The sequence below is a fragment of the Galleria mellonella genome, unplaced genomic scaffold (assembly GCF_026898425.1).
Source record: "Galleria mellonella isolate WM207_F2 unplaced genomic scaffold, CSIRO_AGI_GalMel_v1 utg32, whole genome shotgun sequence".
Classification (NCBI taxonomy): Eukaryota; Metazoa; Arthropoda; class Insecta; order Lepidoptera; family Pyralidae; genus Galleria; species Galleria mellonella.
This window is the reverse complement of record NW_026442075.1, coordinates 8,679,985-8,696,450: the sequence shown is the minus strand read 5'-3', so window position 1 is coordinate 8,696,450 and position 16,466 is coordinate 8,679,985. Positions and strand designations below refer to the sequence as shown.

The window sequence follows — 16,466 nt, the reverse complement described above, 5'->3', positions numbered from 1 at the left end:
TGTTTTTAAAGAAATAGGTTAAGTATAAGGAAATTAAAATGGCAATTACTTTGAGTGACATTATCCGTCCATATTTAAAGTATATATGAATTCACAAATAGCGATTTTTAAACTTCCCTTCAACATTTTACTAATTTTTAAAACAATAAAACGAATTTTAAAGTTCTATCTACAACCGTATTCTTATTCTTTATCTATACTTGATTATTAATAAATAAATAATATACTATTGTAATATTTTGGAGGAAACAATACTGAATATCTATCTATCTATCTATCTATAATATTTTAAGTTACGACCTTTATCTATTTACCTTAATTTAAAAATATTTTTTAATCTGGTAACCCTATTGATACAAAACGATATAGACCATGGGGAAATATTGGTTTAATTCAACTAAAAATAACGATACATTGGTATTACGATAGACTATAGTAGTTAGAAAGGGAATGTCACAAAGTCACTAGCCTGCTAATAATTGAGAAAAAGAGTAACTGATAGTATATTTCACTTTGTTAATGATATTAGCATAAGAAGAACAAAAAGAAACCATGTGATTTACTATTTATATTTTATAATTCCTTTTATGTAATTCCTTATTCTGAGGGTACTATCTATGGGTTTTATTAATCTGTGATTGTGGTAAAGATGTAGACGATCTAAGCCATTTTTTTTTTCTTTTAAATTTTTGTTCTTTTCTTGCTTCTTATATGATAATTCCTCATTCATTCATTATTTCATTTTTAAATTTTTTTCCTACAACCATTTTATATTTATTAGCGCATTCTAACTCTTTGATCTATAACTCCATAGCTTCCTTATTTCTCATAATAATATCAAACTATTAATCTCACCAATATCAAAATTCCTAAAATCCTTACCATTCCTTTTTAATATCCCGTCTTGTTTCCTGTTTAGAGGAATAATTGTCAACATTAGCCCTTTACCGATTAAAAAAAAAAAATCTTGACGTTAAAGAAGTATGTTGCCTATATTAAAAATATAAGAAAATATATAGTCTTCGACTTGTATATTTTTTGTATTGTTTATTATCGATTCTCGCGTTTATTACTGTGTTTACTGCCTGCGTACCAAAGATTTAATTTTGATATTGCTGCCCTTTTCGAATATTCTTAAAATAATTTATCAGTGTTATTTTTAAATTATTTACCAATTTTCTTTTAAATATCACCATATATTACGGTTAAGAATACTGGTGAGTTATTTATTCCTTTTTAATGCCACGTTTTTATGTTACGCAGTTTCGAATGATTTGTCATTATTTATTCATGGCCGACGCCATTTTGATATCTGGAATTTTCTTTATCCTTTGGCTTTCACTGTTTACAAAATCCCTTGTTCACACATCTAAATTGAAAGTTTCCTTTTACTACAGATAGTATTTCATTGTTGCAGACGACAAAATGCAGATCTTTGTGAAAACTTTAACGGGAAAAACCATTACTTTGGAGGTCGAACCTTCAGATACCATCGAAAACGTAAAAGCTAAAATTCAAGATAAAGAAGGTATTCCCCCAGATCAGCAACGACTGATCTTTGCTGGAAAGCAATTAGAAGATGGACGTACACTATCTGATTATAATATCCAAAAGGAATCTACTCTTCACTTGGTCTTACGTCTCCGTGGTGGTATGCAAATTTTTGTCAAAACCTTTACAGGCAAAACCATCACTTTAGAAGTTGAACCTTCAGACACCATTGAGAATGTTAAGGCGAAGATTCAGGACAAAGAAGGAATCCCTCCAGATCAACAGCGTTTGATCTTTGCTGGTAAACAGTTGGAAGATGGCCGCACCTTATCAGACTATAATATTCAAAAGGAATCCACCCTCCATCTTGTACTCCGTCTTCGTGGTGGCATGCAAATCTTCGTTAAAACACTTACTGGCAAAACTATTACACTGGAAGTGGAGCCTTCAGATACCATTGAAAATGTTAAAGCTAAGATTCAAGATAAAGAGGGGATTCCTCCAGATCAACAACGTTTAATATTTGCTGGCAAACAGTTAGAAGATGGCCGCACCTTATCAGACTATAACATTCAAAAAGAATCCACCCTTCACCTTGTACTCCGTCTTCGTGGTGGCATGCAAATCTTCGTAAAAACACTTACTGGCAAAACTATTACTTTGGAAGTGGAACCCTCTGATACCATTGAAAATGTTAAAGCCAAGATTCAAGATAAAGAGGGCATCCCTCCAGACCAACAACGTCTAATATTTGCTGGCAAGCAATTGGAAGATGGCCGTACCTTATCTGACTATAACATTCAAAAGGAATCTACTCTACACTTGGTTTTACGTCTTCGTGGTGGCATGCAGATCTTCGTTAAAACACTTACTGGTAAAACTATTACTTTGGAAGTGGAACCCTCTGATACCATTGAAAATGTTAAAGCCAAGATTCAAGACAAAGAGGGCATCCCTCCAGACCAACAACGTCTAATCTTTGCTGGCAAGCAGTTGGAAGATGGCCGTACTTTATCTGACTATAACATTCAAAAGGAATCTACTCTACACTTGGTCTTACGTCTTCGTGGTGGCATGCAAATCTTCGTCAAAACACTTACTGGCAAAACTATTACTCTGGAAGTGGAGCCCTCTGATACCATTGAAAATGTTAAAGCTAAAATTCAAGACAAAGAGGGCATTCCTCCAGACCAACAACGTCTGATCTTCGCCGGCAAGCAGTTAGAAGATGGACGCACCTTGTCCGACTACAACATTCAAAAGGAATCGACTCTGCATTTGGTACTTCGTCTCCGCGGTGGTATGCAGATCTTCGTGAAGACTCTTACTGGAAAGACCATCACTTTGGAAGTGGAACCCTCAGACACCATTGAGAATGTGAAGGCCAAGATTCAGGATAAAGAAGGTATTCCCCCTGACCAACAGCGTTTGATTTTCGCGGGTAAACAATTGGAGGATGGACGCACCTTGTCCGATTATAACATCCAAAAAGAATCAACCCTACATTTGGTACTCCGTCTCCGCGGTGGTATGCAGATCTTCGTGAAAACCCTTACGGGTAAAACCATTACCCTCGAAGTTGAGCCTTCTGACACTATTGAAAATGTCAAAGCCAAGATCCAGGATAAGGAAGGTATTCCCCCAGATCAACAACGTTTGATCTTTGCTGGTAAACAACTGGAGGACGGCCGTACTCTCTCCGACTATAATATTCAAAAAGAGTCAACATTGCATTTAGTTCTTCGTTTGCGAGGTGGTATGCAGATTTTTGTTAAAACTTTGACTGGGAAAACTATAACATTGGAGGTTGAACCATCTGACACCATAGAAAATGTTAAAGCTAAAATTCAAGACAAGGAGGGTATTCCCCCTGATCAACAACGACTTATTTTTGCTGGTAAACAGCTTGAAGATGGAAGAACACTGTCCGATTACAATATTCAAAAAGAATCTACTTTGCACTTGGTTCTTCGTCTTCGCGGTGGCTATTGATTTATATGCGGTCCAGTATTAAATATGTTTCATTCATAAATTCTGATAAAGTATTAAACATTCAAAATTTCTCGTCAATTGTAATCATTCCTTTTTCTATACTAAATGAACCATTAGCTTGATTAAATATCTTCTACTTTAATTTGTGTGTTCTTGCTTATTTATTTAGGGTTCATACCTAGCAAACATTCCTTGTTCTGTACTATAGTAAATGAACCATAGCTTGATTAAATATCTTCCACTTTAATTTGTGTATTCTTACTCCTTTATTTAGGGTTCCTATCTATCTGACAAGTAGCAAATATTTTAATAATTTAACATATGGGCGACAGTATACTCAGTATGCCCGTTTACTGATCATGTCTATAGGGGACCATTACTACTTCTTGTCAGGTAGGCTGTCGCCTTGTTTGCCATTCTAAGTTAGGTAAAATAAATTCTTTAATGTTTGACTTCAAAAAAGTAGGTTTAAAATTCGGTTGTGTTTTGTTACTTCAGAATTCCTATCATTTAAGAACTTATTTGGAATTTTTATTTTAAACCATATACCTACTCTAAGATTATTATTTTCATAGAAATTTTATTAAAATCTATTGACTAGTATGGTTATTAAATAAAAATAACTGGTTTTGCTTGAATTGAAATTGTTTTTTTTAAATATCAAAAAGAAGGTAATTAATTCGGTTTTTCTTTTTTTTTTTTTTGTTATCTCTATCAGTTAAAAATCGATTTATATTTTTTTTTATCTGAAAGGATAAAGAAAAACTGGAGGACCAGTTTTTTTTCTATGGAAATAGAAATTTTATCAAAATCGGTTCAGTAGTTTTTAAATCAAAATAATTGGTTTTGCCACAATTGAAATAGATTCCTTTTTTAGAACAGTTTTAAATTATTTGTGAAACAAAATTTATTTTTTTACTTACATATTAAATTGGACTTCAGTGTTTACATGTTTAATAAAACTAAAACAAGTATTTCATGAATCAGTTAAAAAATAAATCATTTTACAAAATAAAGGTCACGCCTTAGTTTCAAAATATTCGTTATAGCCGTTGTGACCAATATTACACTCAAGATGTGCTATGTTGATATCCTCATTTACCATTTATTTATTTACTTAATTTTAGCTTTGTACACGTGGATTTTGGAAGTAGAACAAGCAATGAAATAAGCCGCAAAACTACTGCATCCTGTTTTCCTTTTTCGAATCCCTCGTATATAAATTAAGCCAAAAAACTAGTACATTATAATGAAAGTATTTGTATATAAAAATAGAATTATAAAATACCTAACTTTTTTTTTATACCACAGGTGGCAAACAAACATACGGCCCACCTGATGGTAAGCGGTTACCGTAGCCTATGAACGCCTACAATACCAGAGGTATTACGCGCGCGTTGCCGACCCTGAAGAAACCTCTTTACCCCCCTTTTGAAGAACCCCATGCTGTAGTAACTATATCTTTAGTGCTTTAATAATAGATTGATTACGTATAGAAATGTGAAAAATAAAACAACAATTAAGTAGTGTTTAATTGTTAACATTTTATTAGGAGGCGAAAACGAGCAATAAGTTTTGGGATAAATTTTAATACAAATCAATATTTGTATTACATCTCGTAAATTCTCAAGTTAAACTATGAAATTACAGTATTTAAGATTACAGTAACATGAACAAGAATAATATACTATAACAGACAATTTCGCACAGACAGCAAAGTATTTTATGAGCCGATATAGTTAATAGATACACTTTACTGACGTGTGATTTGTTAGAATTTGGATAAATATAATGTCGTTCGTCTTCGGCCTTCAAAAAGAACTTAGTGTAAGCACTCTTTTAGTTAACAGAGTATCGAAGACAGTTTGGGGTAGAGTCAACACGCGTCGATTGGCACCCGACAGTAGCTATTGGCGGCAGCTATCAACACATGCCGACAACTAAATAGAATACCGTCAACAAGTTCACAGCATCAAAGTTCAACTGTAGGAGCACCAAACAGCGCAACATAGAGGTCGATTTTAAGACACCATTCTCTAATGCTATTTCTAGAATTAAATTTTCAAATTTGATATCACAGCCAAATAATTATTCTAAGCACTATTATGGACTAAGTTTATGATTGCTTTAAGTCACAATTACTGTAAACTTAGTTTACAATGGTTTAAAATAGTATTTTCGTGAAAGTAATTAAAATATTAGTTTTAGAAATAGGTTTAGAGAATAATGCCTCAGAACTGACTCCTGCGTCAGGTGTTAATAGGGACGACCGCCAAATTAGTTTTCCAATGACTATCATCTGTAAGAGCGCTATGTCTGTTTAGCAGATTTTACAAGAAGGCATCATACATATCCAAATAATTTAGTTCACACAGGCATGATGAAAAGCAACACTGAAACAACCCAACATAGGGCCACTACAAAATAGGTCCTCTTTCCTTGCCACGTGATGTAAGCGCACTCACCAAACGTACTTACTGTCACATTTATATATACTTAAATGATACTTAACAACAGTCTATCCAATCTTCTTGACAGTGTTAACTCTTCGAGGTCAGATTAAGTTGTTCGTATAATGAGAAATTGTAACGATATGATACTGCTGAGTGGGTTTGCACGATAGTTTTTATATAACCCAAATTGCAGCATCGTACATTAAAACACTGAAACATTATTACGCTTCCGTAACACTGATGATTGTAATAATTACTCAAAATACTTACATTAAAGAGACACTTGAAGATAGAACAATTATTTATGAACTTACATACAACTAACATTAGATCTAGGTATTGTCTTTTGTATGCCAGAAACGTGATCAATGGGGTCCGTTAATTTACGACATCAATGACGTAATGATTTTATTTTATATTACTCTCAATATTACTGCAACACCGATGTAGGTAATAAGTGAAATATGACTTTAAAAGTTTAGTGCATTACAAAGTACTTTTTAACGATGCTATTGAAGAGGCCATGTAATATAATTTAATATATTTATATATTATGCAATTAATTAATGAATAGACTGACTATTATATTATGCGATATAATAAAAAAATAATTACTTAAATTAAAAGTGACTAAATAAAAAAAAATGCTTAATTGAAAATATACGATAGGGCACTGCACAAACAGTACGATATCCTAATGTTATCACAATGATATTATAATATGTTATTATAATATGCCAATAATACATCAAACACCAAAACGCCATAGATTTCTGGCAAGATTTCAACAATTCATCATTTCCATTTCATTATGTGTATATAATTTATTTTGTATACATTTTCCATTTAGATAAATAATTACCCGCAAAGATATAATAACTATAAAATCTAATCTCATTAGTTTAACTAGTGTTACATTGTAATCCTAATAAACGTTACGTAATGTGCCATTTAGTGATCGATAAAATGAAGATAACGAATATATAAAACTAATTATACGTTATTCGGGAAAATACTATACAAAGATGACAGCACATCTACAAAAATAGAGCCACAATAAATTTTAACTAATTTACAAACATTACTTCAAAATATCACTTTTAAGAATTGATGTTGCCCCACGAGACAACGAACTTCCAACATACTCAATATTGCGACAGATGGTGGCCTCCGTTAACGACGCTCGTAGCTTTTAACTGACCTAGCTAAGAGGCCAACTAACACCTCAACACTAAAGTAAAGCTATGAGAACGATAATAATTATGTCAATTGATATATAATGAATATTGCGGGTATAACTATAACTATCTATACTGTAAAATTGAATTAAAAACCTAATAGTTGCTCTGGGAATGTCAGCATTATATAATAATTATTAAACTATAGTCGGTGTATATCGGTAAAATTAATGTAATTCGTAAAATATGTCAAACATACCTAAATACTTAAAATGGCAATGCTATATTTTAATGAAATAAAATGAAGGATAAATAAGCTAATTGCATAATTAGCTTATTATCAACAAAGTGGATATCATTTTGGCAATAATGTTTGTTGCTACGTGATCACATTGATGAATAAAAAAATTTCAGGAAATTTAAACGCAAACCAAATGCATAAAATAAATATATGATATTTAAGTAGATTTTTAAATTTTTATTTTAGACTAGAATAGACAGGGATTGTTGTTACAAAAAAATTAAATTCAGTAACTGATATATGATTAAAAAAAAACAAATTCTGAAAATCGCTAATAAATACATAATTATATCCTTGAGCATCTGACACAATTACTTAATTCAAATTATATAAATGGTTTACATAATACTGCATAACATGATGTAATAACAATTTGTAACACAACTTCAGGAAGACGAATGTACATGTTCGCAGAAAACAATCAAATATTATAATTTACAACTAATTATATTTATTTATAAAGAAAATTTTATACGATTGATCAAGTCATAAACCTATTTAGCAGCCATTATGTATTTATCTCACATTGGGTGATACAGCATCCATATCAAAATAACATAAAATATATAATGTTTCATTGGAATGAATCTTAAAATGTCACTCTCAAGATTAAAGCTGTATTTAACAGATATTTTTAAGGTGTATTTAGATTAAAAGATCATAGAGTACAGATCAACTCTGAACCAGGTGCGTTTAAAGTAAAAAATTGTTCCCGAAAGTGAACTGCATTCACACTACTGAATGAAAATTAGAGTTGAGGAAGAACTAGGATTTGGTTGATTGGTTTGAATCCACCAATAGAGAGTGACAGTTCAGATTTGATCCAACGTACACTAAAATATCATTATTTAAATGGATCATGATAATGATTAATAAAATTAATTAAAATAGTAAAATAAGTACTAAATTAATTAATCACATTGGCACACATGTCGTACTTCCTTCATTTAGGCAAGTTGTGTTACAATATATAGGGCAATGAGTGAATACGTTTATGGTGGGAGTGACATGTTATGTAAGCGGGTTTACATGTTTGGTAAGGGCACCGTGACCTGAACGTAGCTGATGGGGAAGTAGCCGGTCTTTCCGTTTAGAGAGCCTTCGAACCAGTTCTCGTCCACTTTATTGATAAGAGTGATGACGTCGTTTTCCTAAAATAAAAAAATATAATATTTCAATTGGAGTTGAGATACTGTAAACATAAAAAAGGATCACAAGCTACAGCTTATGCCACACGAAAAATATTAAAAGGCAAGAATATCGCTGTTTCACTTGTATATCTGCTGCCAAGCTACGTCTGAATAGCTGTTTCAATTAGTAAAGAGGAATCTGACACTGAAAAAATTGGGTACTGAACATAGGCTGTTGAAGAACCTCCCTGCCAAGGCTTTCCCTAAAAACTACAATAAGGGGTTCTTTAAAAAGGATATATTAAGGTTTCTTCAGGGTTGGTAATGCACACGTGACACCTCTAGTGCTGCAGGCGCCCATAGGTTACAGTGACCGTTTACCATTAGACGGGCTGTATGCTTGTTCACCACCTTTGGGGTATAAAAAACATTTTCGTCTTCAAAGATAGCTATATAAAGAGCTAATATAGGTAGGTGGGTATCACAACGTATTTCGTGATATTGATTACGCTGATGTCTACTTGGCACTGTTCGTAAAGCCTAGAATATTAAGACTATATACGAGGTCTGTCCGGAAAGTTCGTATAAAAGTGTTCTGGAATGCGAGAAAGAGGAGTGGGGAGGCCAGGTAAGCGCAGGACCCCTTCCTTATGTCCCTAACAATGCTTCAGTTCTGGTCTGACCGCCGTGCGGTGCGAACTGGCTTGTCACGCCATCTGTGAAGTTACCTCTTAACGAAACCCCGTCGGCATGGAGCCCGCTTCCGTTGAAGAGCAGCGCGTCGTAATCAAGTTTCTCTCGAAACTCGGCAAGAATGGCCGTGAAATTTTTGCCGATCTCAGAACAGTTTATGGGGATGATGCTGTGAAGGAACCAACCGTCCACAAGTGGCTAAAAAGATTCAGAGAGGGCCGAGAAAGCGTTCAAGATGACCCACGTTCAGGACGTCCTTCCACTTCACATTCCGACGAACACAGGCCAGACAGTTGATGGAAAATTCTACGTCGATGTGCTCAGACGCCTCAAAGCTCGTGTGGCACGAGTTCGTCCAGAATTGGCGCGAGAGGGGCGTTGGATTCTTCACCACGACAATGCCCCTGCCCACACCTCTCTTGTTGTCCGTGAGTTTTTGAGTAAAAATTCCATTACGGTGACCGAACACCCCCCTATTCGCCGGATTTGGCCCCGTGTGACTTCTTCTTGTTCCCAAAAACCAAATTGGTACTTCGGGGGCGGCATTTGGGGGACATAAATGAGATAAAAAAAGCTACGACGGGGCAGCTGAGAAACCTACAACCAGAGGACTTTCAAGGAGCCTTCTCACAGTGGAAACGGCGTTGGCACAAGTGCATTATGTCACAGGGGGAGTACTTTGAAGGGGATAAAATTGATTTACCTGAATAATTGTAAAATAAAATTTTTAAAAAACTTTTATACGTACTTTCCGGACAAACCTCGTATGGGCGACGGTTATCAATTTGCATCAAGTGGACTGTCAGACTATTTGCCATTTCGAACTGCATCCGTACCTTATAATCTAATAATATCCCATTGGTAGTAAATGATCTCTCCCCATAAGAGGATAATATATCCTACTATTGCCAGACTGACCAGACCACTTATTATAGAATTTTATTTCGAGTTTTCCTTCTCTTACACTAATATAAGGTGTTTTGCTCCTTTAGTCACCTCTTTGATATCCTGGGGATGTAAAATGACGAAATATTATCTTCCTACTATGTTACCAAATGAGAAAGTTGTATTAAAAATGTACAGTACCTTGAATCCGAGTTCTCCTTGATTTTCTGGTTCGAAGTCGTAAAGAGCAGTACAGCACGGGCCCTTATTTTGGACCACTGGTGTTCGCGCCGGGGATTTAATAGGCGAAGGCAGCGGCGATGCTGAATCAAATTAGGATGAATATTAGTGAAGGTTTGTTATTTGATCGTATATAACATTTAAGCATCATCAGCAGACAGTCAAGGTGCAGGCGGTGTAACCTTTTGTAATAACAATTGAAATTATCTTAAAAATAAATGAATAGTTTTACAATGAGCGGAAGCGCACACCCTTTTTATGTGCCACTTAAGACTGTCTGCGTTGCATCATGTCTCTTACACAATCCAAATCTGAATGTAGTTCCAGACTAAGCTAATATAAGTACATCAATAGTCCATGTTTACGAAATGTCCAGTGACTAATTCCTAACGCATGGATGATGATACTAAATTACTATAAATGCAGTAGCAGTTTGATTTGTATTGCGATAATTAAATATCAGTTTTTATCATAGATTTTTAAACTAATAACAAGTAGAAAGTACATAATCATCACAATACAATTTAAGTATTATTGTTTAATGGGTGTTTATCAGCGGCGTGATTTCTTTGAACGATACAATCATGATAAAATATTTTATGATATACTCTAAAGCACTAAGATGAAACATCGCAGCATGCCCATTGAAAACGATTTCATAATATGAAATCAATATATAACCCTAGAATAAATATTATAATATTGCAATGTAGTGAATATGACATGCACAGCAAATGACTAATGAACAACCGCAATAATTTCACAAAAACGTGTTACAAAGAGTAAAAGCCAGTAAGTCCATTAAAACAAAAATATTTAAATCACACAAAACCCAAAAAGTCGCAGAAAGTAAGTACCGTATTGTGTAATGTGTTTGTGAAATTGATAAGTAACATGATAGATAAGAACATACTATTTTAAATAATAATATACTTAATAATAAGTGTCTATAACTTTTATTACATTTCATATTAAAGGAGACACTATACTTTTTAAAATGTGTACACTAAAATAAGAAACACTACCTACGTGGTTGTGTAATGATTTTCTACAAAACATGGTCGATAAATTCTAAATGAAGCTTCAGTGTTTATAGTGAAGATATTTTTAAGCATGAAATCGGAACATTAAAACCGATATTTGTTTTTAATTCTAATTAAAAACTAGACTTTGAAGACTACATAAATATAAACAATATTTAAATAACATCCAATAGATACAACATACATATTGCAGGTAATATGTATGTAAGTATATAAACTATTGAATAAAAAATCTACAAAGGCACCAAGTTTCACACGTTTTAATACTGTAGCATTGTTTTTAATAATACACATTGACAGGTATTAAATTTATTCTGACGCGCCATATTATATATACTTTTATAATTTAGTTTCCTTCAGCTTGTTCAAGAGTAAAATATTGGTGTACGGTCTGCTTTTATAATTTACCGCTATAACGGCATGAAACGACACTATTTTATCGTCACGATATTGTAGCAATAAATTGCATGAAAAAGCTTTTAATTTTCCCTCTACGACATTGACGATAGAAAATACATTTGTATTTTAAAAAAATAAGAATGTCTTCATACATTTTGTTTCTCTACTATAACGCGATAATAAAATATTGCGATGTCGTGTCGTGTTACGGTAAATTACAAAAATGCTCATATAGTCGTAATGCTTACACTGATTTGAATGAAACATACACAATACTATTGATGAAACTGAACTATGATGATAAGGGAATATAGTTGAAATATGAAAATAATTTTTAGAACATTCACAATTAAACAAGTGGCCGCGCGGATTGTATGAAAAAAAATTGAATAAAATAGTATACTTTGGGGACAGTCGCTCAGTTTCATGAACATTATCACTGTATAATCAGCTTAGTATACTCATTACGATGAAGCCTGTGTATTGAGTAATGCTACAGAAGTCTGTGTTGTGTAGTGTTACCGTTGTTGGAGCGCTGCACGCTGCCAGCGCCCGGGAAGAGCTCGAGGTTCGAGGGCGGCTTGTGCTCGGGGGATGCGGTGTGCGATCCGCCTTCTCCACGACGCAAATAAATAAATACCCACACTCAGTGTTCAACTACGGGCACATGTCTACTACCTACTTAGTCGAGATTATTACGTTCCTAACATTAAAAAAAAAAACATAAACAGTATACAAAACTGCCAATCCGTCGAAAATTTTAATCGTGTCAAATGATTTATTACAAAATTTTGTTTTTTAGTGATAATTAACGTTTTTTCCATCAATTCCTAATGTGTTAAACTGAGGTACATTTATATTAGCACACTAATTGTAAAAAATCAAATAGCTCTAAAAATTAAATATCGGCGAGAGACCAAAAATATCGGAGTACTGTTTTTAAAATTTAATTAACACTATTGATATTTTAAACCCGTGTTTGCTTACAGTAAGAATTGTAAAGGAAAGTAGATGTAGGAATTTGATCTAATGCTCTGAATCTATGTGTAAGTTCATGTATGACTTCTGCAATGTGCATGTCACTTTGGATTTTACAGAATATTAAAAATCTTCACAAAGAGATAGAATAACAATCTACTCGCTCAAAGAAATGAAGAAGTATAAAGATACCACAGTCATTTTTAACTACATTGTTTCCTTTTAAAACATGTTGTTTAATGATTTTTTAGAATTTATTATATTGAATATATTGAAATTGGAAAACAGTGTCTTAGCAATCGACTTGAACCCGTATAATTGAGACGATTTCATTATCAAATACTATGAGAGAAATACTGTAATAATTATTATACCTTTTAACGTATAATAATTATTACATTATTTATATAAAGTCTGTATCAACAGGTAACAATTGTATGACAGAGTTTTAATTGTTTTTAAATATAGCGTCATATATTCCAATCGTTTACTACCAGATAACCCAAACGCATTAATTGTGTCTATTTATCACCAAAACAAGATAGAATTTGGGATTTATAAATGATAAATAGAATAATATTAAAAAAAGGTATTGGCGTAATCCAATAACAAATTAACTTTCACAGAGACTACAAAACATGAATGGAGTGAAAAACTGGATATAAATTCGACAAAAGTTAAAATATTAAGATACTTTCACCCTATTAAGTTATATAATTTTTTAATAGTACCATTACCGATGTTTATAATTTGCATTTTACGAATGTTATTAGACATTAAACTGCATGGGAATTTTGCATAAAAATTCGTAAAATATTTGATTCCATCGATTTCAATTTATCTGGTGGAATAAAATCACTTGTGACAAAGAGAATACTTTATAAAATTTTAAGTCAAACATATTCGACAACATTTCTAATAATATTAAATAGAAAAGTTCACAACTCCATATGTTCAACCTGTCACCATGTCTTACTTAACAAATAAGATATTAAATTATTGAAAGTTAAAATCATTAAACAGCTGTTTGCGGAAACTTTGATACATCTCTCGAGTATGACAGAACAACGTAAATAAATTCTATTGATTTCAATATCTTTAAAACGGCAACACCTATTTACTAAATACGAATCGATATTTAATATTTATATAGAAGTTATTACGAAAGAAGTAGATATATATGTACATATAAAATATTCTCAAAACTGCACATCTAGGTGGGGTAGTCAGAGGCATTGTGAACCGCTGTACACGTAACATTTATTTTGTCGAACATATTGAAACCCAATATAAAAATGGTGAGCCTACCAAAGACTGGTCGAAAATTTAAACTTATACAATAAAATTTAAGTCGTATAGATAGAAACGCACATACTTCACATATATCTTTCGAGGTAATTTGGAGTCGAGATAAAAGGCACTACCATTGACGTATTTAAGACTATTTTCCAAGAGAGGACTAGTCACTTGAAAAAGGCGTATATGTGTCCTGGAATAGGTACAAGACAGTCCTGGGTTAGATACGCTCACTCTCCCTCAAATACGCCTATGGCCACCACACAATATTCTAGCAACAAAATCTCATTTAACAGATAATAAAAAGTTTTACCTTCTTATTCACGCCTCTCATGAACCTATTTTAGCTATTTAACTATTTTGTCTCTTTCTTTTGTGCAAAATTTTCAATTTGAAAGAAAGTGATAAAACTGTAATAGTTAAAATAAGTTTTGTAGAAACTTTTTTATGAATAATGGGACTATTTTCTAACATATATTATTGGAATTAAAAATTATAGAATTTCGTTATCTGTCAAAGAGATTTTGTATTTGAAAAAGTAAGAAGAATACGACATATGTTATACTGACAAACATAATATAAAACTACTTCCATGGATATCATACATACACTGAAAATCATGTGTAACATTTACCATAAATACACTATAAACTATGTGTTATACTTTCATGAACTAATTATAATTTGAAATGTTTTATTTAGTTCCTGGCAAATGTTACCACATGATAAAATTAAGGAATTGTTACACTGCTGCTAATGTAACAAATATTTTAAGGAATAAGGAGGGGTAGGATATGGGACAGAACTTCGGCAACCTGTAATAAATATTTAACTGTATTTATTTGACCATGCCCTTGTCTCTACACCACTCTGGTTAACCACCTTAAAAAGCAAATAAAAAAAAATACGTGTAAGATCAAAAAGGTGTAAAAAATTTCTTTTGTATTATTTATACAGAAAAATAAAAATGCAATAGTAGATGACTTTACAATGTAGTAAAAAGAGGTGTTTTAAATATTCTAAACGATTTGTAACTACAAACTAAATTACATATATACAACATATTATAAGTAAAAATAAAGATATCAACCAACTGAGAGTAAATTTTATAGGTATGTGTTTTCATACACAAAACTACAAAAATATTAAAAAAAAATAGTAATTTTATTAATAATTTAATTGAATTAATAGTTGAATTTGGATGTATTTATTATTTTGATTAATTATTTTTCTAAATCCTAATAAAAATTATTTTTAATGGGGAAAAAATACAATTTTACTATTTAGAAAAAACCAAACGTATCTTTTTTTTCTACTTTCAAAATGAAACTTGATTTTTGCATACATAATCACTTCTCGTGGAACCACACAAATAATAAATAAGAAATAAATAGTAAAATTATTTTATATGACCATAACCGATACACGAATTTTCTTCAAACTCAATCACCTGGGATTCTATCAAACGTGTAGAAAACAAGTATGATTTAAACAACATTTTTAATAGAGTTAGTCACAAGTAGAGTTATGGCAGAACAAAAAAAATGCAACGTAGGAATCGCGTTTATGCCGTAATTATAGATTTATCGTAATCGGTGCCCAAATACCAGATAGTGCAAGTCCAATTACAACCTAATCGAACAAAACCTTATTACCATTGTTAAATTCACTTAAGCCCTAAAAAATACTGTAATCGATATACGTATTAAAATTACGATACTGTTCACAATATTTGAGTACCTACATGAGATTTAAAAAAGTGTAATTGCGTAATTTTGTTATAGTTTTACTTAATATATTACAAAAATGGTTGTTCTATTTATATATTATATATTAATTATGAAAAATTTAGGAAGAATATTAAACAAAATGAAGTTGCTGAAGTTGACCACAATTTGTGAATTTGTGTAGGTAAATATTGAATTTTAGATTTATGTGTTGATTCAGTGTCAGAAAAAAGCAAAATTGTAAGTAAAGAAATTTTAAATTTGTACTCGTATATGTTTTTGATTCGCTTTTTTATATATAGTCGTATACGGTATGGCTCTGGTTTCATAGAATCATTAAAACATTTTAAACGGTACATTTTAATGATGTTCATTTGTTTTACTGGTTTTTCTGTTCTGTGTCTATTATAATAATAAGAATTATTCTTTAGTATTAGTAACTTTGAAGTTAAGCCTCCCTTCACCGACATTGAGACAGACTAATTTGCATGAAGCGTGCTTATGTGCCCTGTGACTGTGAGGTGTGAATGAATGATAAAAAAAGATTTTAATCATGGACTGCATAAAATTTCCTATTTAACCAACTGTGTATTGTTAGATAATAAAAGCATTTCTCTCTTGTCTTTTATAAATTGCTTACTTTTAATTAGACATAATTAT

At 32.1% G+C, this 16,466-nt stretch overlaps 2 protein-coding genes across 8 annotated transcripts in view; one reads left to right on the top strand and one right to left on the bottom strand.

Moving 5' to 3' along the window:
- Positions 1 to 1,032: 1,032 nt before the first annotated feature.
- On the top strand, positions 1,033 to 3,730 carry LOC113510676 (polyubiquitin-C). Its single transcript, XM_026894174.3, is given in 3 exon segments — positions 1,033 to 1,217; positions 1,418 to 3,444; positions 3,446 to 3,730. Coding segments are annotated over 2 exon segments (2,079 nt in total). The 5' UTR covers positions 1,033 to 1,217; positions 1,418 to 1,425; the 3' UTR covers positions 3,506 to 3,730.
- Positions 3,731 to 5,007: 1,277 nt separating this feature from the next.
- The window catches only part of LOC113510790 (endophilin-A), a 52,557-nt gene continuing 41,098 nt past the window's right edge, over positions 5,008 to 16,466 (bottom strand). For 5 of the 7 annotated variants that reach the window (XM_052896353.1, XM_052896352.1, XM_052896359.1 and 2 more), the window contains 2 exons: positions 10,325 to 10,446; positions 5,008 to 8,566 (listed from right to left, as the gene is read on the bottom strand). In XM_052896353.1, the coding sequence (XP_052752313.1) occupies positions 8,441 to 8,566; positions 10,325 to 10,446 (248 nt within the window). In that variant the 3' untranslated portion in view covers positions 5,008 to 8,440. Of the gene's footprint in view, positions 8,567 to 10,324; positions 10,447 to 12,327; positions 12,421 to 16,466 lie in introns of all 7 variants that reach the window. The other 2 variants (XM_052896357.1, XM_052896356.1) reach the window with 2 other exon arrangements.